Genomic DNA, 23,711 nt, shown 5'->3' with positions numbered 1-23,711 from the left:
GAGTAGACACACTTGTGTGCCTTCGGTCTGTCATCTTGCATCGAGATGGGTGTGGTCAATGTTCATAAATGTACATTACGATTGGCCATTGGTAGTTATGAATGCCGAGTACCTGTTACCAGGGCTATTGTGGCGTAGAGGAAAATGGTCTGATACCGCCCCCAGAAGCATTGGGTAGATTTTGGCGCGCGGAAAGGCTCCCTAGATCACTTCTGCCAGATTGGGGTAAGTATCATTCGATCTCGCCATGTTCTGTTCGTGGTTAGATGGATTCTAGCAGCCAGCCTGATCTTACTCAATAGCAATTGGTCAGATTTCGAACGCATGGGGCATTACAAGCTTGTCATCCGCATCGGCAGATAGCATCCCTTTTTTTGGCAGTGACAAAGCATTGGGGCGAGGCATGGTCGAACCATTGGTCAGATGTTGGACATTCTCCGCATCGACCCACCCATGCGCCTCGTGCGGGAGGACTGCAGTTACTATAGGCCAGATTCTGGCTCGAGTAGCATCGGCGACAGTTTCTTCCGCCAGATCAGCATGTCATTCCGGGCAGACCTGCCATTGGCCAGGTCCATGCAACCTTTAAAAAGGCTTTGTATCCGATAGGAGGAAGACGTCATACACCGAAAGTCTAGAAATGGCCGAGATCTGCTGTAGCTTGTCAGCAGCAGCCAGCTGCAAGACACGCACTCCACGCCACCTCCCGCCACAATCATTTTGGTGTGTACTTGAAGACTACTGATACATCCGGCTGCCACACCTCATTGACAGGTTATTAGCGAACCAAATGGACTGGTGGTTGACGCACCACATCGACCGGTTTTCGGTGTACAACATTGAAAGAATGTGTAAGCAACATGCTTGCTGGTCCGTCGCTCTTCGAACCAGGAAAAGACATGACTCTCGATGCCGGTGTTGGCACTCTAGTGAAGTCGAAGTATTGCGGATCTTTAGGAAGTAGGTACATACCCAAAAATAAGCGTGGCTTGAAGTCAATGCGCTGCGAGCTTTTTTTCCTGCAGCCGCTCTCATGTTGGAGTTCACACTGTTGGATTACTAGCCTTACCCCAAGCCGGCTGGGCAAAGTCCAACAGGGTTAAATACGCTGACTTCCCACATGACTTAAGGCTGCTACCTGTCTCTTCAAGACGCGCAACCCGATGTTTGAATCATAACACATGATCAGAACTGCATCACTATTATTTCAACCTGTTAAGGACACCAACAAGATTTCCTGTTCGTGAGCGAATATTGCTGTGACACTCTAACCCACGACTGAGCTTTTACGCCTCAATCAACTTCATCTCTCCTGAGTTGTTGATCTAGAAGGAGCTGGTTATCATGACATCCGCATTGACAATTCGATGTGCCAACGATCCCAAGGACTACAGTCTTTGGGATTCGCACAAGGAGACGTTCCGAAGACTGTTCTTGACAGAGGGCAGCAGCCTGGCAGACGTGAAAGCCAAGATGGAGGCTGATTTCGAATTCCCTGAAACTAAGTAAGTCTTCATAGTCGATACCCTCCCATGGCGGTCTCTGATTCTTCATATCAGTGTGAAGACTTATGAAGTGGTTCTTCGGGAGCACTTCAAGTTTCGCAAGAAGCTCGAAGCGGGTCAATGGCTTCTTGTCGGTCAGATACTTGACAGACAGAGGCAACTAGGATTGGACTGCGTCGTGTATTTGTCTGGAGCGCCGCTGGACAAGAGGCTTGTTCTGAAGAACATCCGCCGAGAGCGCAGAGATGTTACACGTGGGAGACTCAAGCCCAGTGAGTAGCAGCCATTCTTGTGCCGAGGGATCTGGTTCACGGGCCTGAAGCATGTTTTGGTCCCTACATACTGAACCTCAGCTAGGTACTCGCAATGAACTTCCTAGCTACCTCGAGATAACCCCTCAGGAGTGCGTGGAGCCTGCTCCTGCCTCAGAGGAGCCTCCATTTCCGACCAGTACTCCTGGGACTGCCCTCTCTTTGACCCTCTTTGCCGAAGCGACGGCAAGTAATTCCGCGGCGCTCATCCCGTTTTCCAACCTTCTGCTGAGCCAATCTCAAGCATTCGGTGATACGTTCAGTATGAATGAGGTTACTCTAGAGAACATTGTTCAAACCCCTATTGCTCGCGTGTACGAAGAACTTCGCAAAATCGTGCCTTCGAAACAACTTACGCAGCTTCTTCGTCGCCATTGTAAGTGTTCATCAAGTAAACTTTCCAGGCAGACATTACATGATCTAACTTAAAACAAAAGTGGAAGGGAACATATTGTCTGTAGACGATAAATTCATGCTTGCCGGAGTCCTTCATGGTCTGGTCTATATGATCAGACATCATAGGTCACCTATCAGCAACCAGCCACCCCTGCCTCAGAATTTTGGCATGAATTCCTCCTTCGCCGTACTCGAAAGGGCTTGCTTAAGACTTTCTCATCCTGACATCCTCAGCCCCAGCGAGGAAATTTCGATTCGGAGCCCCGTTTTAAGATGGATTGCTGACGTTGCCGACCCGCTGCTATTGCAACATTTCTTCGGCTTGCAACAACCAGCCGTCGCAGCTCTCTGGAAGAATTTATACAGTATCCACAGAAACAGAAAAGCCTCTAGAATACTGATGGAGGTGGCTCTGAGACTTCACCGTGGCGATTGGCTGCGTCGTGGTTCGAAAAACGATCTCCGGATGGCCATTTTTAGGGGAGATGAAGACACTGCAGTACTCATAATGGATCTGTGGCAGACCGGTATTGGTCATAGAAGCCCTCTGTCGTTCTCCAAGGTGTTATTCAGACCTGGATTATGGCTTGACCACTTATCCAACAATGAGCTCATCGCCTCCCTGAAAATTGTATTGCGACTATCCGTGCGACATAATTTTCCCCCGTCAAGACTTAGACATCACCATTGGCGTGTTGATCCGTCAATGCAGAGGGGAGTTTGTCGAGGTTATAAATTGGATGTTAGTTGAAGGGATACAGCTGCAACCTGAAATATCCGACTGGATTCCCCCAAGTCTCAAGCTGTTACCTGCAAGCTGGACTTCCCTTTGTGGCCCATCATCAATCACTAGTGATGATCTGGAGGATCTGCAGAAGCATTTCGACCCTGAAGGGCCAATATTATGCAGCACCTGGATGAATAATTTGATTTCAATATGGGCATATGTTGTGGCTGCTAAGAGCGGACTAGAAGCTCTACAGCTGTGTATGAGCGCATTGGATGATCACACATCCCAAGACCAAGACCGACTGCAACAATTGGCACTTATGGAAGTTGCCGGACAAGGTGACTCCAAGGCAACTACACTATTTTTGGATGTTGGTGTGGATCATGAGGCCAATCTTCTCCCAAAGCAGTCGCGTCAACCAATGGACCCGTTAAGCCGAGCAGCAGGCAAATGCAACACATATCTGCTTCCTGTCCTTCTCGACTACGGGGTATATGAGCTTCATCATATAGTTGAGGCAATAGTGGCTTCAACGCGTATGTGGAGTCTCGAAATTTTATCATTTCGCGATATGAAGATGAAAGAGACCATAAAAGAGACCACCACCAACATACTATTACATACCAATGTCAAAGCCGTATGGGAGGGGCTCTCGGATCTGGGGGCGACAGATGCTCAAAATCGAGTCTTGCACCATTGCCAGCAGCAGATCAATATGCGGGTGGATCCATTAGATGATCCTTGCGCTTTACTATCCACCATATTTCCGCATGACACCCTCAGGAAAGCCATAAAACATGGCTTCGGCCTGAATGCCATCGAATCACTGTTCACTACAACCATGATCATTCGTTCAGACTTTGACGAAAATGGGGACCCTATGCTTATCAACGCACTTCTTTCGGCATCCAAGGATAGGAATCAAATCGTGCATTGGCTTCTTATGAAGGGCGCGGATCCCCGCGTGAAAGGACTGAGTCTGACATCACTCGAGGCCGCGCTTTGGAATACCAGATGCAGATACGGTGAATTGTATCAGCGTTCTATAGGCCCTGCGACGGGATTACTGTCCAAGGACGAAGATCGCAGAACTGCTTTGGAACTGTTCAAAACCCTTTTTGAGCTGGGAGCACCGGTCATCAGGGATTCAGCCAACCAGAAGCCATGCTCACGGCCTCTACTTGAACTTCTGATTGGACATAATGCGGACCTACTTTTGGTTCAACAGGTCGTGGCTGCTGGGGCTAAAATCAACGATCAACGTGAAGAACATGTTATCACACCCCTTAATACTGCAATATGGACAAAGCAAGTGGGAGTTGCTAAGTGGTTGATCGAACAGGGAGCAGATGTGAATGCGATAACGAGCAACTCGCTATGCGAAATGGGCAATCTATCCATTGCCATTAATTGGAACTCAGCGTCCATCCAGCTTCTCATTGAGAAAGGGGCTGATGTGGACCCTCCAGAGTCTCCAGGACGGCAGGATTTCTATTATCCCATGGGCCATGCCATGTTCAACGGTCAATTGGATGTTGTCATTAAGCTTCTCACCCACGGGTTCAAACTTAACCAGCCAAGGGGTCAGGTCGATCCGACGTTCGCCGTCGATGATGCCGCATGGCATGGCCAACTGGACATTCTGAGCATTTTCATTGAATCCGGAGGTAAAAGTATTTACCCAGGGGCTAGTGGATTCGACCGCGCATTTTACGATGCTTATATATGTGACCATTGCGGCATTCTTATGTATCTGGAACAGCTTACAGGGTGGGCAACGTCTGCGGTGATTTCTTCACTTAAGGGGAAGCGAAAGGAGCTTGGGAGATGGCCTTGGCAGCCGAGTCCAAAGTGAGGATACTCGGTTCGAGGCAATTACTGCATCCAAGCCCCTGGCTTGCGATTTGATCGAGGCTTTTAGCGACAACGGGATAAGTGCTCGGAGGCTGACGTATACTTTTCAGACATCCTGAGCATAAGGATGAAACTGCGTCTATTCTGTGAGTTCAGGTGTTGGATTTAGTACATATAGCTCCATCGTTGGTAACCAGATGATACTACATGTCAATCTGAAGCCTGTTATGACAACTGTATGCACGGGCTTCGCCGCTGTTCACAGCAAGCTATTCAAGTCTCAGCCGATGCTGGAAAGCCAGGACAGGAGGGTGTACGGGCTCTGGGCGTAGTCTACCAGTACCGTTGATGACGTGGAGCAGGCACTTCCCGATCCGGAGAGCAGTGGCGCATGGCCGGTCGTCGGATAGAACGCGAAGATCCTTTCCGTCCAAAAGCCATCCCCCGGGCGGCACAATCGGGAAGCGCCCCGGCAGGAACCACGTGCCACGCGAAGCATGACGGCGATCGTCGCTGCGACTTCCCCTACTCGTCATGTTACTAGATGCTTCCGTAAGACGGAAAACAAGAACTTGTGTCGCCCGCCCTTTTTCCCCGCCCGCGTCGCCAATCTGCTGCTATTGGCGAGATGGTTACTATATCGGGGGGCCCACCCAGTTTCGGTGTAGGCAAGACCCTTATCCTGCCGTGCGCGAGTCGATGACGTCCCAGTGTCGCCCTGTGGCTGAAGGTCGTACCAATCAGCGGCGCCCCCGTTAACCCGCGGGGGTGGTTGAGCAGCAGCCACGGAGGCGTCCCCCGCCCATCCAGCGTTCCTGGTGATTCCCTGTCACGTTACACAGCAGCGCAGGAGCCCTGCCTGACAAGAGGCGGAGGGAAAAGATCGACGAACATAGATTCGGGGCGTTTCAACGGTCTTGTTTCCCCCGTGCTATCCCGCGACATTGTGGAGTATTGCCCGGTGATATATGATATGAGATAGTTCAGACGGCGGCGCAAACATGAACAAGATCGTCCGGAGGTATGCAGATGACTGGTTTGGGTCATGTGCAAGCAGCCGGTACGGGGCAGGTTTTTCCTGATGTCGGACATCGGCTTGGTAGCTTCAGAATTTGGTGAGAGTGGCCATCATATATAAAATCTCAAGTGTACTTGACTTGAAGGACCGCCGAAGCAAAGATCTGGTTTCCATTCATTTTCATTCTTGCCAAGTATCAACAGGGCCTACTCTTTCGTTACAGAACAAGTCTCGAAGAACCAACAATGCACACAGCGCCAACCTACGCGCTTCCTTCACATCAACGCATTGCCAGCACGAGCACCCTGTTAGGGTTTTGACGTGATCATGGACGAGTCTCCAAGTGTAAGCAAGCGGATCCCTAGCTCCGAGAGGTTGTCTGAAGGCCGCTGACCAAACCGTGTAGGCCATAGAAGAGTCCCAGGTAGTATCGGGAGGATCTGACGATTCCACTGACACAACCACGCATCATGTTATCCCATAGCAGGTGAATGGAATAGGTCGAATCAACGGAGATACTGCGATCCCACGACAAGGGGCATCTGTCCATGTGCCGAGCACCATCACCAACGCGCCACCCATTAGACAGAATGGCGTGGAGGCGGCCAACAATCCGGCACTCGATATTATCCCAATCCTAAGAGTCGTTGAACCTGACATGCACCAGTCCGTGATGATGCGCGCCGCTCCGTCGATCAATAACACACTGCCGCGACCCGAGACAACTCTCCCCTTCGAGATATCTGGCCCGCCTCCTCTTGTGCTGAGTCGCCAGCAGTGGACAGATCGTCGAAACTCTAGAGCAGCCGTTGCCATTGACTGGTCACAGGGTAGCAGCTGGAATGGCCTCGCAAGCCAGCAAGGCCGTACCACCCTCTTGAACTGGCACGATGAGCAGCCAAGCGACGAGCCGTACAGCATCATTGAACAAATTGATCATCTAGAGCCACCTCAAGACGACAACCAACTCACCACGAATAGAAGTCCAGGGAGTGACGTCAGTGCTGTCGCTGGGTCCAGCCCCCGCAACCCAGCGCAAGCAGATTGAACCAGCAAGTTTCGAAACGCTGGAGGGCAGAATGCTAAACAACAGGGTGGAGTCGCGTTCAGAAAGAAAGAATACAAAATCGAGGGTAGGTAAATGTGCTCGAAAAGCAAACAGAGTGCTCGTGGTAACGGTGGATAAATTGATTGACTTGGGCAACGATTTTTTCCTATTCAGCGTCTCTGGTAGACCAATACAATTCATCACAGGCCTGGAACCGCAATGTCTATGGGAACTCTCTGGGCCTCCCATGCCAACCAATCTGATCTCGTCGTGCTGTGAAATGAAGCGAGTTAGTAACAGAACATACCGACACACGTAGACAATGGGGATGAAGGTAGGAGCAACGTACGGTAACAAGCCCATCCCGTTCACCTTCCACACGCCCAGCGCCAGCGCCACCAGCTGCGCCGCGATGTAGGCGAGCTTGACCTGGAAGATGCCGCCCTTGTTGGTCTCGCTCTCAAAGCGCTCGAAGGCCTGCTGGGTGCCGAGGATGCCCATGATGGGGTTCTTGAAGGCCATGAAGACCATCATGATGCTGAAGATCTGCAGCGAGTTGCCCGACATGTACATCATGACGGCCGTCATCGGCAGGTTCTTGAGCGGGCCCAGCGCCACCTCCCACGCCTTCTTGAGCTTCAGCGTGTCCATCTCGTCCGTCGTGGGCTGCTTGCGCGGGGCGGCGGCGGTCGTCGACTTGGCTTTCTTGTCCTGCGATGGAGGGGTGTCCGTTAGTATCGGTGTATACGTCAAGCTTGGGCAAGCAGTGATACAGGAAGTAGGGACATGTAGCTGGAGGAGCATGTATGTATGTACCTTTGAGCTGCCGCTCAATTGCGACGGATAACCCGGCGGGTCAGGAATGCTGCCGTTCTTGGATTTCGCCACCGGCGGCGACTGGAGGTCCGCGACCCATGTCGGTATCGTCGTTGTTGTCGACATTTTGTTCTGTTTGGGATTGGTACTGTCGAAAACGATCGAATGCTCGTAGCGAGGCTGGATGCGTACAATGGAACAGATGGATGTCGTAGGCAATCAGCTAAGCCCACCACGGGTCAGAGCTAGTGGCCACATTTGGGATCAGCCACGTGAGGCTGAGCTTTCTGAAAGCTTGTCCCCAAGTAAACCTCCCCGTTCAAGTCCAACGGCAATTCTCAGAGCGTCGTCAATTATTAACACTTTGGGCCTAAACACCAGTGTCCATAGGGCAGCAACTTTTACTCCTCTCTATATATGGCCCTTTTGTACAAGTCTTTACATCCGTAAAAAGAAGTCATCCGACTGCCTTCAAAACAACAGACTGCCTAGTAGGAAGCATGCACCTTCCTAAGCACTAAGGGACTCTTGCCCAAGTCCGAACCTACCTACTTAAGTAGCCAATCAGGGATCATCGTTTCCGAGCAGGCCAGTGATCGCAAGTCAGCTTACTCCACGGAAAAGCGAGACAGACTTATTATGGGAGAGCTGAGAATACACTCTTATCCGCGCATGGCAAGCCAGCTTGCCTTCTCGTTGGCCTCGGTGTCCATGTGTCCAAAAATATTGGAGAAGCCCGGGATTGAACCGGGGACCTTTTCCAAACGCTGCTCAAGCTTATGAAGCTTTTCATGCGAAGGAAACATCATACCACTAGACCACATCCCCGATGGTGTTTAATACGAATGATTTCAAGTTGATGATTGAACACTTCATATAGCCATTACTTTGCAAGGGCTTCAAGAAATATGCCTCCCGCGAACTCCAAGTCGCGCAGGGCAAAGGTCAAATCAGGCTGTCGGACATGCAAGTAAGTCGCCCTCCTTATCTGTTATATCTTTGAGGAGGGGAAAAACGCCCCTTGCTTACGAACCCCACGTGGCAGGATACGCAAAGTGAAGTGCGACGAGGGACGGCCCGCCTGCCAACGCTGCATATCGACCGGCCGCGTCTGCGACGGCTATGGTGTCTGGGGCGGCGGCGGTAACAACTTCGGGTCTCGTCCCGCGGGCCCCCGACCATGCGAGGCGTTACTGCCGCAGAGGGGGCTGTCTCCAATCGGCGGCGGCCGCAAGTTCAGTGCGGCTGAGCAGGACTGCTTCGAGTGGTTCTCGTGCAAGGCCGCGACGAAACTGCAGGGCATCTTCTGCATTACCTTCTGGTCGCAGCTGCTACCTCAGGCCTGTCTCAATGAGCCCGCTATCATGCACGCTGCGCTGGCTCTGAGTTCGACGCATCAGAAGAATGCCATCGGCGACCCCGATCCGCCCTCTTCTTCGCCTTCTCTGTTACATGATGGACAAGCCTTGGACAAGAGCGACGAGTTCACTCTCGTGCAATATAGCAAGGCCATCCAGCAGCTCCGGCCCCATCTCGGCGCCGGACAGAGTAATAGCGCTACATCGATACGCGTGGCCCTGATCGCCTGTCTCGTGTTCGCCAATCTCGAATTCTTGAATGGACGGTACAACATCGGCATCGCGCACTTGCACAGTGGGTTGAAGCTTCTCGGTGAGTTTCAGGGGTATGTACTCGACGAAGACGAGCATATTCTGGTGCTGAAGCCCCCGCGCGACTTCGTGGACGAGTGGATTGCCGACACCCTCACCAAGCTGCTTGTCCAGGCCAATTTGCACGGTGCGCAGGCCATGCCCTACCCGCGCCTGGTGATGCGAAACACGTCGGCGCCGCTGCCGAGTTTTACTTTTCACTCCGTCACCGAGGCCCGGCAGCACCTCGACCAGCTAGTCAATGATATCCTCTATCTGACGGAGGATAGTCAGCGATCAAGTACTAGCACCAGCAGAATCAGTAACAACGACGAAAAGTTGATGAAGCGGCAATCCCAGATCCTGAACGGGCTCCATACCTGGCACAACACCTACAAAGCCTCCCGGAGCATCATGAAAAGCACCCTGAGCCCCTTTACGCACTACGGCTACCTCCTCCTACTCAGCATGTACTACATGGCCCAGATCATGGCGTCCGTATGTCTCGTCACCAACGACGACCAACAAGAAGCCATCTACGATGCGCACACGGCCCACTTCCTGGCCATCGTGTGTCATTCGAGCGAGCTGCGCCGGCTGATCCGGTACGAGGTGCACTACAACCCGCTCGTGAGCTACACAAGCAAGATCTCGCAGTCGACGGCGGACATGGGCTGGATCCCGCCGCTCTACTACACGGCGCTCAAGTGCCGGGTGCGGCGGGTGCGGGCCCACGCGCTGCGGTTCCTGGGGTTCAAGCCGCACAAGGAGGGGATATGGGATAGCGAGTTGACTGCTATCGTCGCGTGCGAGGTTCTTCGGCTCGAAGAGGGGGAGGAGGATGATGTCCGTGGTGATATTAGTAGGATTACGGATCCTAAGTTGACTGTCGAGGTTCCGACGGAGGAAGAAGTGTTGAAAATGCAGGCAGTGCCGGTTGCGCGGAGGTTGCATGATTTCCGCATGAGGTTGCCGGATGATGTGTCAGGCAAGATTGTCATTACATACCGACAGGGTCCCAGGAGCAGCGGTGCATCGCTTAGTACTAGAGAATATTGTTTGGTCAAGCGAGAATGGCAAGACAATTGGAGCGAAAGGGTTTGGTAGATGACAAACGAAAGTGGGCTCCGAGACAGGCCCCTGACTGTTCTGCCTGACAAAATAGTCATGACTATATCCAGGTGGTCCTACCAAAGCCTGAAGATAATGAAGAATCTATCCCTGTTCAAGTTCGCACTTTATAATCATGTATCAAGTCACTGAATTGAGCTTTCCAACATGGGCCGTCGATGTATGGGATTGGGTGTATTCATGGGTATCATTATCGCAGTATAGACGTACAACTACTACTACTGGTCTACACTCTACTGTCTCTGGTAAGTGACCTTCATGAGCTTGTTGCTCTCGCCCAGCGCCATACCGGCGGTCTGCTCCTTGGCCGAAATAGCACCAGCTTCGGCCTCGTACTCGACGAACGCGATACCGCGACGACCGGGCACCAGACGCACCTCGCGGAAGCCCTCGAAGCGGCCGAAGATGCCAGTAAGGGAGTCGATGTCGTAGTCGTCGGGCAGATTTTGCACGAACAGAATCTTGTTCGGGGGCAGGTACTCGTCGGGCACCACAGTGTTAGCGGTAGGTCCAGTCGATTTGAGACCACCGCGCGCGGTCTTGGTTGGGCGGTTCGCGTCGGCGGGTGCGTTAGCACCAGGTCTCTTAAGACGCTTCTGCTCCTCGGCAGCTTCGGCGGCCTTCTTCTTGTCTGTGGTTGGGGGGCATATGTCAGCTTCCACTCTCTTGAGGGACTCTTGTAGCCAGCTTGTAGAAAGCACATACCCTTCTCAGCGACACGTCTGCGCTTGTGAAGCTCGAACTCCTCCTCGTTGCCAGTCTTCTGGACCGTGGCGTCGCTTCGGGTGCGGGCCAGCGCGAGCTGCATGGGCTTCTCGAAGAGGTCGAAGCCCTGGACTTCCTCGATGGCCTGGAGGGCGGACTCGGGCTTCTCGAAGACGATGAAGGCCTGGCCCTTGGCCTTCAGGTTCGTCTTGGCGACGATGTCGATGATGGTGCCGTACTCGGAGAAGATGGCATCGAGGGCGACCTTGAGGACATCCGGCTTGACGCGCTCCTCGAGGTTGCGCACGTAGACACTGTTTTCCAAGAAAAGTCGCGGTTCACGTTAGCAAAGCAAGATCCACTAACCAAGCCAGAGACTGTATGTGTCGGAGTGCAATGACACATACGTGGCAATGGGTGTGTTTGACGCCATTTTAAGGTTATGTTACCAGGCCAAGATTATCGATGCGATCGTTGGCTCTTTGCGGTTTTCTAATTTGGACCGAAGATGATGAAGCTGGAGAAGAAAAGAATCCGAGCTTGAGGCTCCAATGCGCCTGTAGCAGCAGCCTTGTGGTGTGGTGCAGTGGAGAACAAAGCCATAGTGGATACCTCGGCCAAATCCCTGCGCTCGCGTCTCTCTTTCCTTTTCATGGCAAGGGCCAGGGCCTCAGTAAAGTGTCCATCTTTGGCATCTTCTCAGCTCTACTAATACGTACGTAGTCTGATCGAATATAGTCAATGCAATCTTTGGGTATGCGAGCTTCTCGCAAGAGCTGGACTATTCAATTGGAAGTTGATGTCTTTAACATGTCAAACCCCAACTCACTGAAGGAAATCAGGAGGCTGTCGCCCTGTCTCGCCCATCAAAGCAAGGGCCATGCAATCAGGTACTGTAGCGGGGCATCCCCCCATGGTGGTAGAGTTGAACGGTACATCCCCTAGCTTCTGGCCCCTTAGGACGTGCAGGAGTGTTGCTCGGGGATTTGGTGGAGAACGGTCCGGCCGGAATTTCGACGTCGATAGTCAGGCAGGGAGTAAACATTTCTAGTTTCTTAGCATTCAACATCTACGTAGTCCAGTGCCATATACCCCTCGACGACGACGATAGCCTGCAGCAGCAATCCTTGACGAGCGAAATCCCGACCGAGCAGGACCCAATGATCTGATCCGCCGCCCGCGAATCGACGAACCAGCGAACCAGACGATGCGCATGTGACGCGACGTTGCTCGACTACCCCTCCACGACCTCCCTCCCTGTCGCATCCCGCCGCCGTTCTATCTCGGCTTCTATTGGATTGTCGCACCTACACAAGGCCTAGACAGCCTGTGCCACTCCTCTTGGATCACTGCATCAGAGGGCCTTAGCGTTCTGCCCTGCAGTCGCATCCTAGAACAGGAATCATTCCAAGTCGCATCCAGTGCAATAGCTTGCTATCAGCGTCTTCTGCCAACTAGTTAGCCGAGACACGGTAGATGGAAGAAGGACGACCGTCCATACAATAGCAGATACCAACATAAACAGCTTCCATTTGTTGTCTACACCCCGTCATAATGTCGACCCCTCAAGTAGGAGGAGACTCGAAGCTGTTCGCTCGAGTAAGCCAACCTTTCATTTATTCTTCCCGAGACATGCGATGGCATCCTGGATTGGTGTCATATTGGCCATCCCAAGTCACATTGATACCAATTGTCTACCTGCCCGCACTATCCTCCCATTCCTTGATTGTTCGCGGAGCTATTGTGCTTCTTCTACTTGGCTACTTCTCCCACCCCACGTTGCGCGATCTCTGTACACTTCCAAATGCTCCCTCATGTCCCAAAGGCGAAAGCTTCAACGGTCATATTCCATCGCCACTACCCATACCACACACTATGAGCCACTACCTATGCCCCTTTCGCTGTCATGAACATGTTTCTCGCATACGTACCCCCGTCCTACTATGGCTCACGACCTATGACTATGCAGGGCAAGGTGGCCGAGCTGCGCCTCGAGTTGAACAGCGGCGGCAAGAAGGACAAGAACTTTTCGCAAAAGAAGGTTGCCCTTAAGAAGATCGTCGCAAACATGACCATGAGCAACAACGAAATGGTCCAGCTCTTCCCCGACATAATACAATGCATGAACATACCGAACCTCGAGATCAAGAAGATGTGAGCTACACAGGCAGAGCAAGGGAAAGAGGAACGCGCTAACTGGAGAGACCAGGTGCTACTTGTTCTTGGTCAACTATGCGAGGATGAAACCAGAGTTGGCCGTGAAGGCCATCCCAGTGTTGGAACAGGTATGTTTGGTACCCGATGGGAGTGGAAGGCAAGCGCTGACAGTTATATAGGATATGGAAGACACGAACCCTCTTGTTAGAGCGCTCACTCTCCGCACCATGTCCTACGTTCACGTCAAAGAATTCGTCGAGTCCACGGTTCCGATTGTCAAACAGATGCTGCGCGACGCAGACCCTTACGTCCGAAAGACCGCCGCCTTTTGCGTAGCCAAGCTGTACGACCATGATAGGCACATGGTAGAACACTCGGACCTGATCGAGCGCCTCAACTCTCTGCTGAGAGACGATAACCCGACCGTTGTTGCGAGCGCACTCGCAGGTCTGATGGATATCTGGGAGAGAAGCGACGCCATTAAACTCACCATCGACTACAGCAATGCTTCAAAAATGGTGGCTATCCTGCCCGATTGCTCCGAGTGGGTATCTTCCATCTTTTGAGTACGAGAACAGAAGCTAACTAGCTACAGATGGGGCCAAACATATATTCTCGAGGCGTTGATGTCTTACGTACCACAAGAAGCTGGAGAGGCTACTCTGCTGGCCGAGCGAATAGCACCACGCCTATCACACTCAAACTCGGCAGTGGTCCTGACGTGCATACGCGTGATACTCTACCTCATGAACTACATTGCGGACGAGAAGCAAATCTCGGCTTTATGTCGAAAGCTGTCACCACCGTTGGTTACTCTACTAGCCAAGGGGCCCGAAGTCCAATACTTGGCACTGCGAAATGCCTTGCTTATCCTGCAGAGGCGGCCAGAGGTGTTACGGAACGACATCCGTGTTTTCTTCTGCAAATACAACGACCCTATTTACGTCAAAGTCACCAAGCTGGAGCTGATCTTCATGTTGGCCAACGAAAAGAACATCGACGAAGTGCTTACGGAACTGCGCGAGTACGCCACCGAGGTCGATGTGCACTTCGTTCGCAAAGCGGTTCGCGCCATCGGAAAGCTGGCCATTAAGATTGAGCCCGCTGCTCGGCGGTGCATCAATCTGCTCCTGGAGTTGGTCGCCACCAAGGTCCCCTATATCGTGCAGGAAGCGACGGTGGTGATTCGCAACATTTTCCGCAAGTACCCCAACCAGTACGAGTCCATCATCGGCACGCTCTGCGAAAACCTCGACAGCCTGGACGAGCCCGAGGCCAAGGCGGCCATGGTCTGGGTCATCGGCCAGTACGCGGCGCGCATCGAGAACTCGGACGTGCTGCTCGAGGACTTCCTGTACTCGTTCGCGGAGGAGCCGGTCGAGGTGCAGCTGGCGCTCCTGACGGCGACGGTGAAGCTGTTCATTCAGCGGCCCACCAAGGGGCAAGACCTGGTGCCCAAGGTGCTGAAGTGGGCGACCGAGGAGACAGACAACCCGGATCTGCGCGACCGCGCCTACATGTACTGGCGCCTGCTGTCGACGGACATGAACATCGCCAAGCAGATCGTCATGGGTGAGAAACCTCCTATTACGGCCGAGTCGGAGAAGCTCGATCCCCAGACCCTCGAGGAGATGTGTCTTAATGTGGGCACCCTCGCTACCATCTACCTCAAGCCCGTCCAGACCGTGTTCCGCTCGGCGCGCCCCCGCCGCTTGCCCGAGTCGCCTGCTCTCCAGCGGGACCGCCTCCCGACGGCACAGAACCTGCCGGGTTTCGATAATCAGAAGAACCTGTCTATGCTCGGCATGGGAGGACAGCCCGCGCTCGTCCGTACCTCGAGCCAGGGCGGCCTCGCCGGGTCTAACAACTACACCCAGCAGCAGATGCAGCAGCAGCAACAACAGGCTGCGATGGGTGGCATTACTGACCAGTCCGTCATCAACGACGCGGATGCCTATTTTGCTGGTATAGGATCCCAGCAGATGGCGGCCATGGGCGTGAACGACAGTAACGATGATTCGGCGTTTGGGGGCGGGGGACACGAGGCGGGGTACGTGGTCAACCAATACGCGCCGCAGCAGGTGTTTAGGCCGGCTCAGGGTGGGGGTAGTAATGGGGATTTGTTGATGCTGTGATGTGGTAGTGGGCGCAGTAGTGAGGAGAAGGGGGACCCCAGCTGAGCAAATGAAGAGATGAGGCGATTTGCTGTTGCTGTTGGTGGGTTTTTTTTTGGAGGCGAGAAGATGAATAAGGAAGAAGATGATGATGTTGGCGCGAGATGAGATATATACTTCAATAATACAGATGGTGGTGGTTGTTAAGTAAGAGATCAAGATGTTTGTGGATCCTCTCCGCATGTGCGAAAGACAGTGATGTTTTTCAAGTTGCTCACTCATACTGGAGTTCCAAGGTAACTACGATGATTTGGTGTTGCACGTCACAAATGAAAAGGCTACTGTAGCAGTTTCGTAGAATCGTCTCAATTCATCATTGCCCATCAAGCATACATCGTGAGCATACGAACCTCCCTTTCATTTGGGGATGTTCAACCAAAGCCTCTTGGTGCCAAGTAAACGAACGCCAGTAAATGCAAATCCATGATGTCCATGACCGAGTACCATGTCCGTTTCCATCCATGTCCAGGTAAACCATGTGCTGTTTGTTTCCTTAACCGAAAACCAAATACGCCCAGAGATGCGTTTTCCATTCATTCAGATTCCCTCCCCCATTTCCGTAGCAGTGAATCAATTCTTCGTCATCAATCATTGCCAAGTAGGTATGACGCGACGGATCAAGCGAGACCCAGAGGATTAGAAGAGGCGGGCAAAGAACTCCATGTCCCAGAAGTTGTAGATGCCGTAGAAGATGATGAACTTCTGCAGCAAGTTCATGGCCGTGCAGTTCGAGGCTGCGTTCTGGTCGGCGCTCGTGGGGGAGGCGCTCTGAGCAGGGTCCGACGACGTGGCATCCGGGGTGCTGCTGGTGTCTCCGTCACTGCTGGTGGTGGCAGTGGCGTCGTCTGAGCTGCTGGGGGCACTGGCACTGGCAGTGGTTGCAGTGGCAGAGGCGTCAGACGAAGCAGAGGATGAAGAAGTACCATAGCCAGCGTCCGTCATCGAGGGCATGCTGGTGGTAACCGTGACAGTAGCCATGCCACCGACAGTGGTGTCCGACTCGGTGACGACGACCTGCGACTTGACGGCGTAGGGGCCCTCGATGGTGGTCACCTGGCCTGAGGCGAGGGTGAGGGTGAGGGTACCGGTGGTGGTCACAGTGGTGATCAGGGTAGACTCATTCTGCTGCTGCAGGTTGAAGCCGACCTGGTGGTGACCGCCGGGGCCGCCAGCCTGGCCAGCCACGACGGGCGGCTCCGAGACGATGGTGGCAGCGGTCGGCAGGATGTGGCGATCGACGGCGTCGAGGCCAGTGTCATCCACGGCATAGCCGATGAAGCCAGGGACAGTGGGGCCTGGATATCGGATCCAGTCAGTACGAAATTGGGGCCAGCCATATCGGGAATTGGAGTGATCGTGAGGATGGGTATGTGACTGTTTTGTAGAAGAGGTTGATCAAGGGCAACAACATGCTGGTTTTTCACATGAGATAATACCAGAGCATATTGCGACGATGGCATGGGATATCCACGAGATGAGAGGCATTCATTAAAAAAAAATGGTTGGACTTACTGGGAACGACTGCGCCGGCGACAGCAAGGCCAGTAGCCAGCGTGGTGACGAGCATCTTGATGTTCTTCATGGTGTAACGATTACCAGAGATCGAATGAGTTGTTGTAGTGTTGATGGAATGTCTCTGACTATTGAACCGGGGGTAATGGTTTGCTCGTCGAAGACGAAGGAACAAATTGCGAGTCAAGTGGTGTATGTATGTAGGTGTGTGTGCTTGGAGGTGTAGGTGGTGGTAGGGGAGAACAGTCGCGATTTGGGCTTCACCTTGGGGAGGAGGGCAATAAATTCAATTCAAGCCGACAGTACTTTGCGCTTTTCCGCTTTAGGACAGATGAAGGTGATGAAGGAAGAATCGACAGCAAGATAATCGGTTCTGCGCTGGCTCAATCGACTTGCTGTTTACAGAGGGGGCGGTCAGTGTTGTGCCTCCTCCATAGAGGCAGTGTTCGATATTTTGGTACCTAATGTGGATTACAAGATAAGTCGCACCACTTCACGAACATTTCACGCTGGCAGATCAGTCGTGCACGCTTCTATCTTGAGATCATACATTATAAAATAAATGCCTACCTGAAGACGTGTACTTACGCAGAATGATAGCATGCAAGCTCCATCCAGTGAACTCGACGCGTCGTTGGCAGAACATGTGCATACTACAATCATCCTGAGTCCCAGATGATCAGATATCAGGCGCCCCACACATGGGCTGCCAGGCAATGAATACTGTCGCGACATTGGCCGCTGGGCGTTTATGGTTATTGCGGATCAGCCAATCGAGTTGTGCCAGTACACCCGACGAGGAAGTAGCTATTTGGAGGCTTTTTCAACCACAGCCACATCAGCTACGACTCCCACCATATAAGTAAGATGGGTTGACTCTTCGCCTTCTTGGGGGTTAAAGATCCATGGGTCGATACTGCACTGACAGCCTGCGTTATCCGTAGCCGCAGTGGATCAGCCAGTCTCCAAGTTGGCATCATTTGTGGGATATCTGATCTCGTGATAGTGGGGGTCGCTTCCATCTCACTGGGTCAGGCATGCAATAGGCATGAGGAAATGCACGGGCCAGAGGGTGAAAATACGAGGATCTGCGCACTCCTGGCTGCCACTCAATGCTGTCTGATATATACAAGTAAATGGCTTCCGTTGCGAAAACCTATCTGGACATACTTCAATGCTGTTGTAATTGTAGCTGTAGTAAGTAGAGAAGTCGTGGAGTGTGGCTTGAGAGATGGCGTGCAGTAATGCACCCGTCTCTCAAGGGTGCACCCCACTAAACCCCAAACTCCAGGCATCTCTAGGCAGCCAGCTCCTTGGCGGGTGCAAGTTTCAATTAGTGGACGTGTTAGCCCAAGCAGCATCGAGTGCTTCAAAAACACAGAACCGCAACATGAATCAAGTCGCGCTTTCATTCCATTAAACGCCCCTCACTCATATTTTGTGTGCTTTGTTTCCTCTTCTCCAAGGTTGCAAGGTTGTCTCCTCCGTATAACGCACATCAAAAAGGTTCACAATGGCTGGCACGTCGGCCACGGGGCCACCCGCACCACTGCGTCGCTCAACCCGCAGCACCAGCAAGAACAACGACCTAAGCCAAACCAGTCGCGTCTCTACAGCAATGGGCTCTAAAAGAGCTCGCCAGAGTTCTCCTGCTCAGGACGCCACGGACCAGCCTGCGCAACCGAAGCGCAGAAAGAAGGAGACACCATCATACCTTTGTCGAAGCGACAATGAAATCGCGTCAGACCCAAATCGACTCACCTTTCTCGGCAAGCTGCCGCCGGAGATTCTGATGGAAGTAGCCAATGCTTCACCCATCACCGCCGCGGTCTGCCTCATGCTTACCTGCAAACTGGCCCTTGCTTCCTTGGGGACCCAATGGTGGACGCGATATCTGGAGTTGGTGAAGTCAGGGCAGCGCGATCAAACCATTTACGCAAATCATGTGTCATTTCTTGAATCTCTCTGCCGGGATATAAGATATCCCAATTACAACTTCTGCGTGCGCTGCACTGCACTCCATACAGACTTGAAGCCGCCTGCTGAGCATGTCAAGACCAGACTGACCCAGTCCTGTCAAGGCCATTCCATTGACTATCTTCCTCGTGGGCTGAATGGCGGATACAACCTCTTGCTGGCCCATATTTCCAACGCCTTTAATCACACACTTTTAGATGCCAGGGGCAGGCGCTGTCTCGATTATCTGGCCGGAAACTACCAGATGTCGAACGCCAACCTTCGCTGTACCATAAATACTACCGCAGCTTGGGTCAAGGGCAATCTGATATTACGCCACAAGTACATTTTCACCGCTGCAACTGGATCTTGCCTGGACTCTGGAGACATTCTGAACCTTCCCCTACGGTTATGTCCACACCAATCCACCTCGAGACAAGAACCGCCACCGAGCCGATACCTTCCCGACAAGCAAAGGAACGGGCCTCTTCTTACCAAGAGCATATTGCCCCCCTCATCGACGGGCCTGTATAGTCCACAAGAGTTCCGCAAACCAACGACATTGGAGCAGAAGCAGCTCGTCTCCGCCTCTGGCGATGACACCTTTCTGTTCAAGTGCCAAAAGTGCCCTACAAAGTGGAGAGTCGCCCACGGTTACTTGGACGCCGAGAAAAAGAAACCGAAGGAACTTCAGAAGATCAAACTGTCGTCCTTTCACTGTTTTGGCTCGAGCTACAATAAGGCGTACACTTACTTTCCCCGGCTCGTCCGGCGCGAAGGCGTTAACCTGGGCACGGGTAGGAGGAATGATGAGTGGTGGAGTGAGGGTAAGACGGTTCCTGACTTCAAGGTCGAGTGATGGATTATCATGATCCGTTACTTGGCCAAAGTTGAATACCTATGATGATGGAGCAGGCTAGAGACTCCACTGCTTGTCTGTATGGTGCATGGATAGGGCACAACTTGGATCAAGATAAAGCGATGAATTGATTGTTTATGATTGACTGATTTACTCTAACTGCAAGATATTTACGTGCAACATGTTTCTCTTATTATCTTTGCTTGACTATTGGGAAACATACGAAACAGATTTCTTCTCGTGAAACAAATAGAAAACAAAGAAGAGAAGTGAGGTACAACCCGTATTGTGACACATACACGCAGAAATGTCATACCAACTCAGGGTCTACAGGACTGTTGACTTACCAGGGTAATTCTGGCCACTGTTTCACGGACAACAGGTCCCTACTGGCGCAGTCAGCGTCTTCTACTACAACATCCTAGAGAGTAGTGACTTCTCGGTCGGGGACGTAGACGTAGTACATCTGCCGCCACTTCGTGGTCGTGTGTCGCTCAGTAGGCTCACCAGAAGAGGCCTCGCCGTCGGGCGGCGGCGATGGCGCCTCCGTTGTTTGTGGGGGTGGCTGGGAGACTGTCTGCGAAGAAGACGAGGACGAGGAGGAGCTGGGGTCGTCGGACGTTGATGAGGACGTCGGCGTCGGCTCTGGCTCTGGCGTTGGCACTGGCTGCGAGACTGTCTGCGAAAACGACGCCGACGACGTGACGTTGAGTTCGGGCAAGGGGAGGGAGGCGTAGGTCGTAGCTTGTGGCGCCGACGCCTGCCAAACGGGAAACTCGAGGCGGGAGAACTTGGGCAACCCCGGCAGGGTCTTGCCCGACAGCATCGCAAAGATCACCAAGGCCGTAATCACCAGCAAGCCTATTATGGTCGGCAGGAGGCACCAGCATAGGCACGTCTTCCCCCGGGAACGCCGACGGCCGCCGGGTGGGGAAGCGGCGTCGGGGGCCACTGTCCCTTTGTCTGCCAGGTCAACAAGCCTTCCCGGTCGGTCCAACCCTGGCCCGGGACGTACGCGACAGAGGTCTCGGAGATGCTGTCTTCGAAGCGCGCCAGGTAGTCCGAATACGAACCGATGTGCTGGGCGAACTCGGCGAGGAGGCGCTCGCGCTCCTCGGCCTCGTTCAGGGGTCGACGGGGCTCCTGCTTGTTTCCTAAGAGGGGGTCCGTTTCATTGGGCATGCGTGGAGGGGTAGGAGGGGATTCGCTGTCGGGGGTGCTCGGTCTACTGCCACTGCTACCCCACATCTTGGGAAGGGATCTGGGAAGGGATCCGAGGAAGCCTTGGACGGCCTCGACCCAGCGTGGGGGGAGGGTGGGGGGAGTTCCAACTAGATCCAAAAAGGCCGTGTTCGGGTCGATTTCTGGGCTGGCCGTCCGCTCCGAGTCGGCGTCGTTGCTAGGGGCTGGAGGAGAAGGTGTGGTCACTGGAGGCGGTGATTCTCCCTTGCCAGACCCTTGGCTCTCCCCGGCCTCCTGGCCAACCAAATCAACGGAGAAGTCGGTAATGGGATTACCCTTGGTAGCGAGGTTAGGGAAGACGGGCGACTCGACGAAGGGATCCTCCAACGACGGTTGCGAGGGGCTCGAGGTGAATTCGGACGACACCGGTTCTTCGGGAACAGGAGGAGGAGGAGGAGGTTTATCGAAGCTCGGTTTGTCGTTATCGGGCGTGAGCTCCTCGTTCAGCGGGTCGTCGTCATGGTCGAAGGTCTCACGACGGCGTTCGGCCGCCTGCTTGGCCATTTGGGAGAAACTCATGGTCAAAGGTTGCGCTAGTACGTGATAGTTGTGGCGGATCTTGTTGCTTTGTCGATGGCGCTTTGGGCTCAAGGCTTTCAGGATGACAATGGTATTATCCGAGGTACTGCTTTCATTGGAGAGGGGATCAACGTGTGGTTATATACGTGATGCTTCTAGAATACAATGCCTTTGTTTTCCTTAACAAGACCAAGAGGTTTTTAGAACAGTGCCGTTGTCATGTTACGTGTTGTAATCTCACAAGGGTTGAGTTGTGACTTCACATACCATATGTGCCCTTCTGATGTTTGCTAGTGTCCTTGTTTGATTGACCCCTCTTGCCTGGGAATGTCTTATCTGAATTCTCAAAGAAGTATTGCCTGACAACTCGACAGCCAGGCCAGTGTCGAGCGCTTTGTGCAGGCTCACAACGTGGGATAGATGCCTTGTAACAACAGGGGGACAGCTCAATTGTTCAGTCATGTGTTGATTTCAGATACTACCACTATCTTCTCTCCTATCAAGTGTAACTCATCTGCTTGCTTGTTCGCTAATAGGTACAAGTATTCTACAGAATCATTGAAGGGTCAGCCCAGCACACCGATACTCTGGTCGAATATAGGGCGTGCCGGAGCTGGAACCATTCCGACAACTTGACATACGCACATATGCATTCATCTCGGCGAAATGGCCAAACGCAACATGCCAGTCACTACCTAGTAAGGCAGAGTGGCTCTTCCCCTTCTCACAAACTCCTCAGTCGTTGGTATCGCGGATCCTGCGGCAGACTCCGGCCTGAGTGGCTTGCAGTCTACGGTTTGCCATCAAGAGAGCAACGATGGCGTTATGGAGCTCCTGCTCCTCTGCTTCAGTTGGGTTGGCCAGCTGGAGCTCGCCTTGGTAGTTCTCGTCCTGCTCGAAGCCCTCCATGATCATCTCCACGTTGGCAAGCACGCTTTCGATGTCTAGCGGTATTGGGTTGCCCCGGGTGTCAAGGGGCTCGGTGAGCGAGAAGGGGCGCGGGTCCCAGTAACCACCGTAGACGGGCAAATTGAGGAGGGCTTGTATAATGGCGTCGTTATCGACGTCGTCGCCCAAGGTGATGCCGGCATTGTCGTTCAGGGGGGAGGGGGCGGCATGGGCTGCTGCTGCTTTCCGAATCCCTTGGTGAAGAGGTCGGCCGGAGTGACTGTGTCATCATGATTCGTTGGTTTCCGTCGATGCTCTCCACATAATCGAGGTCATCCTCCTGCAACTTGATCAGGTTCTTTACTGACTCAAGCGAGGTTTCTAGCTTGTTCAGACGAGTTCTCGTCCTTTTTAAGCTCTCACGAAAGTGACGGTTGTTGTCCTTGACTCGTTTCCCGTCCCAAAATGCTCCAAGGATTTGGCGCTCCTTGTCGTTGATGAGGCTCTTTTGCATCTGAAGCTCTTCTTCCAACTTCTTTCGGTCTTCCTTGAGTCTTCTAAGCTTGGTCATATGTTACAGACACTCGATTGTGGTGACATGCGGTTCTTCGAGTTTCTCTCCATTCCGTGCCACCTGGATGCTTTGCGAAATGATGGGTGTTATGTTGAGGAAGCAAAACATGCCGCAGACGAGGTCGTACATGTGGTTGCGAGATGATGGGGATGATGTTTAGGTAACAGAGCATGCCACAAACCATCTCGCTAATAGCATCTTCTACTGAGTGGCCTGGAGACTCGTCCATGGCATGGCTATTCCCACTTCCATGTTGGACGGCCCTTGGGTATCGTAGGGAGGTTCTTCTTTTTCCAGCTTAGCTAACTGACCACATGTCCACGTTTCGCAGATGTGAGCCACTTACGAGTCTCCTCGGAGGTATCTGATGTTGTCTTTGTCATGACCTTTGTGGACAAACCGTCTTCGTGCTGACCACCCTCAATGGCTTCGTGTTTTGTTGTCTGTTCGGCAGACATGGTGGATGGCACACTTGGCACTTGCTGTGTGATTTTCTTGGCTGGTTTCAAAACTTCAGTCGACGCAACGTGACTCAGAGACGATTTGATCCCGACGTACCTATGAAGATCCGACCATTGGGTCCCGAAAGAGCACCCGTGATATGGAAACGAGATTGAGAGTATGGGCCGCCCTCAAACTGTTTTTTGGGGTTGACAGGTTTACTGAA

The 23,711-nt window shown here is 52.9% G+C and overlaps 10 protein-coding genes across 10 annotated transcripts; 5 read left to right on the top strand and 5 right to left on the bottom strand.

The window, feature by feature from the left end:
- Positions 1–1,344: 1,344 nt before the first annotated feature.
- Positions 1,345–4,797, top strand: PG985_003730 (uncharacterized protein; the record flags this gene model as incomplete). Its single annotated transcript, XM_066823499.1, has 5 exons — positions 1,345–1,505; positions 1,560–1,777; positions 1,863–2,192; positions 2,254–2,858; positions 2,974–4,797. The coding sequence occupies 5 exons, from the start codon at positions 1,345–1,347 to the stop codon at positions 4,795–4,797; spliced, it is 3,138 nt and encodes a 1,045-aa protein (XP_066686659.1).
- A 1,690-nt stretch (positions 4,798–6,487) lies between these two features.
- On the top strand, positions 6,488–6,862 carry PG985_003729 (uncharacterized protein; the record flags this gene model as incomplete). Its single annotated transcript, XM_066823498.1, has 1 exon — positions 6,488–6,862. One exon carries the CDS (start codon positions 6,488–6,490, stop codon positions 6,860–6,862), a length of 375 nt encoding a protein of 124 aa, XP_066686658.1.
- A 200-nt stretch (positions 6,863–7,062) lies between these two features.
- Positions 7,063–7,804, bottom strand: PG985_003728 (uncharacterized protein; the record flags this gene model as incomplete). Its single annotated transcript, XM_066823497.1, has 3 exons — positions 7,063–7,135; positions 7,212–7,573; positions 7,679–7,804. The coding sequence occupies 3 exons, from the start codon at positions 7,802–7,804 to the stop codon at positions 7,063–7,065; spliced, it is 561 nt and encodes a 186-aa protein (XP_066686657.1).
- Positions 7,805–8,586: 782 nt separating this feature from the next.
- On the top strand, positions 8,587–10,434 carry PG985_003727 (uncharacterized protein; the record flags this gene model as incomplete). The annotated part of the gene is made up of 2 exons (XM_066823496.1): positions 8,587–8,648; positions 8,724–10,434. 2 exons carry the CDS (start codon positions 8,587–8,589, stop codon positions 10,432–10,434), a joined length of 1,773 nt encoding a protein of 590 aa, XP_066686656.1.
- Positions 10,435–10,691: 257 nt separating this feature from the next.
- Positions 10,692–11,596, bottom strand: PG985_003726 (RNA recognition domain-containing protein; the record flags this gene model as incomplete). Its single annotated transcript, XM_066823495.1, has 3 exons — positions 10,692–11,089; positions 11,164–11,477; positions 11,571–11,596. The coding sequence occupies 3 exons, from the start codon at positions 11,594–11,596 to the stop codon at positions 10,692–10,694; spliced, it is 738 nt and encodes a 245-aa protein (XP_066686655.1).
- A 1,121-nt stretch (positions 11,597–12,717) lies between these two features.
- Positions 12,718–15,455, top strand: PG985_003725 (uncharacterized protein; the record flags this gene model as incomplete). Its single annotated transcript, XM_066823494.1, has 5 exons — positions 12,718–13,003; positions 13,044–13,317; positions 13,373–13,448; positions 13,500–13,864; positions 13,916–15,455. 5 exons carry the CDS (start codon positions 12,718–12,720, stop codon positions 15,453–15,455), a joined length of 2,541 nt encoding a protein of 846 aa, XP_066686654.1.
- A 675-nt stretch (positions 15,456–16,130) lies between these two features.
- On the bottom strand, positions 16,131–17,076 carry PG985_003724 (uncharacterized protein; the record flags this gene model as incomplete). Its single annotated transcript, XM_066823493.1, has 2 exons — positions 16,131–16,789; positions 17,007–17,076. The coding sequence occupies 2 exons, from the start codon at positions 17,074–17,076 to the stop codon at positions 16,131–16,133; spliced, it is 729 nt and encodes a 242-aa protein (XP_066686653.1).
- Positions 17,077–18,519: 1,443 nt separating this feature from the next.
- Positions 18,520–19,821, top strand: PG985_003723 (uncharacterized protein; the record flags this gene model as incomplete). The annotated part of the gene is made up of 1 exon (XM_066823492.1): positions 18,520–19,821. One exon carries the CDS (start codon positions 18,520–18,522, stop codon positions 19,819–19,821), a length of 1,302 nt encoding a protein of 433 aa, XP_066686652.1.
- Positions 19,822–20,242: 421 nt separating this feature from the next.
- Positions 20,243–21,567, bottom strand: PG985_003722 (uncharacterized protein; the record flags this gene model as incomplete). The annotated part of the gene is made up of 2 exons (XM_066823491.1): positions 20,243–20,682; positions 20,706–21,567. 2 exons carry the CDS (start codon positions 21,565–21,567, stop codon positions 20,243–20,245), a joined length of 1,302 nt encoding a protein of 433 aa, XP_066686651.1.
- Positions 21,568–22,317: 750 nt separating this feature from the next.
- On the bottom strand, positions 22,318–23,502 carry PG985_003721 (uncharacterized protein; the record flags this gene model as incomplete). Its single annotated transcript, XM_066823490.1, has 2 exons — positions 22,318–22,724; positions 23,391–23,502. 2 exons carry the CDS (start codon positions 23,500–23,502, stop codon positions 22,318–22,320), a joined length of 519 nt encoding a protein of 172 aa, XP_066686650.1.
- Between the last annotated feature and the right edge of the window lie 209 nt (positions 23,503–23,711).

The sequence above is a fragment of the Apiospora marii genome (genome assembly GCF_038362585.1).
Source record: "Apiospora marii strain CBS 49790 chromosome Unknown utg000003l_segment0_segment0, whole genome shotgun sequence".
NCBI lineage: Eukaryota > Fungi > Ascomycota > Sordariomycetes > Amphisphaeriales > Apiosporaceae > Apiospora > Apiospora marii.
The sequence above is the reverse complement of the archived record's forward strand: the minus strand, read 5'-3'. Positions and strand labels throughout refer to the sequence as shown.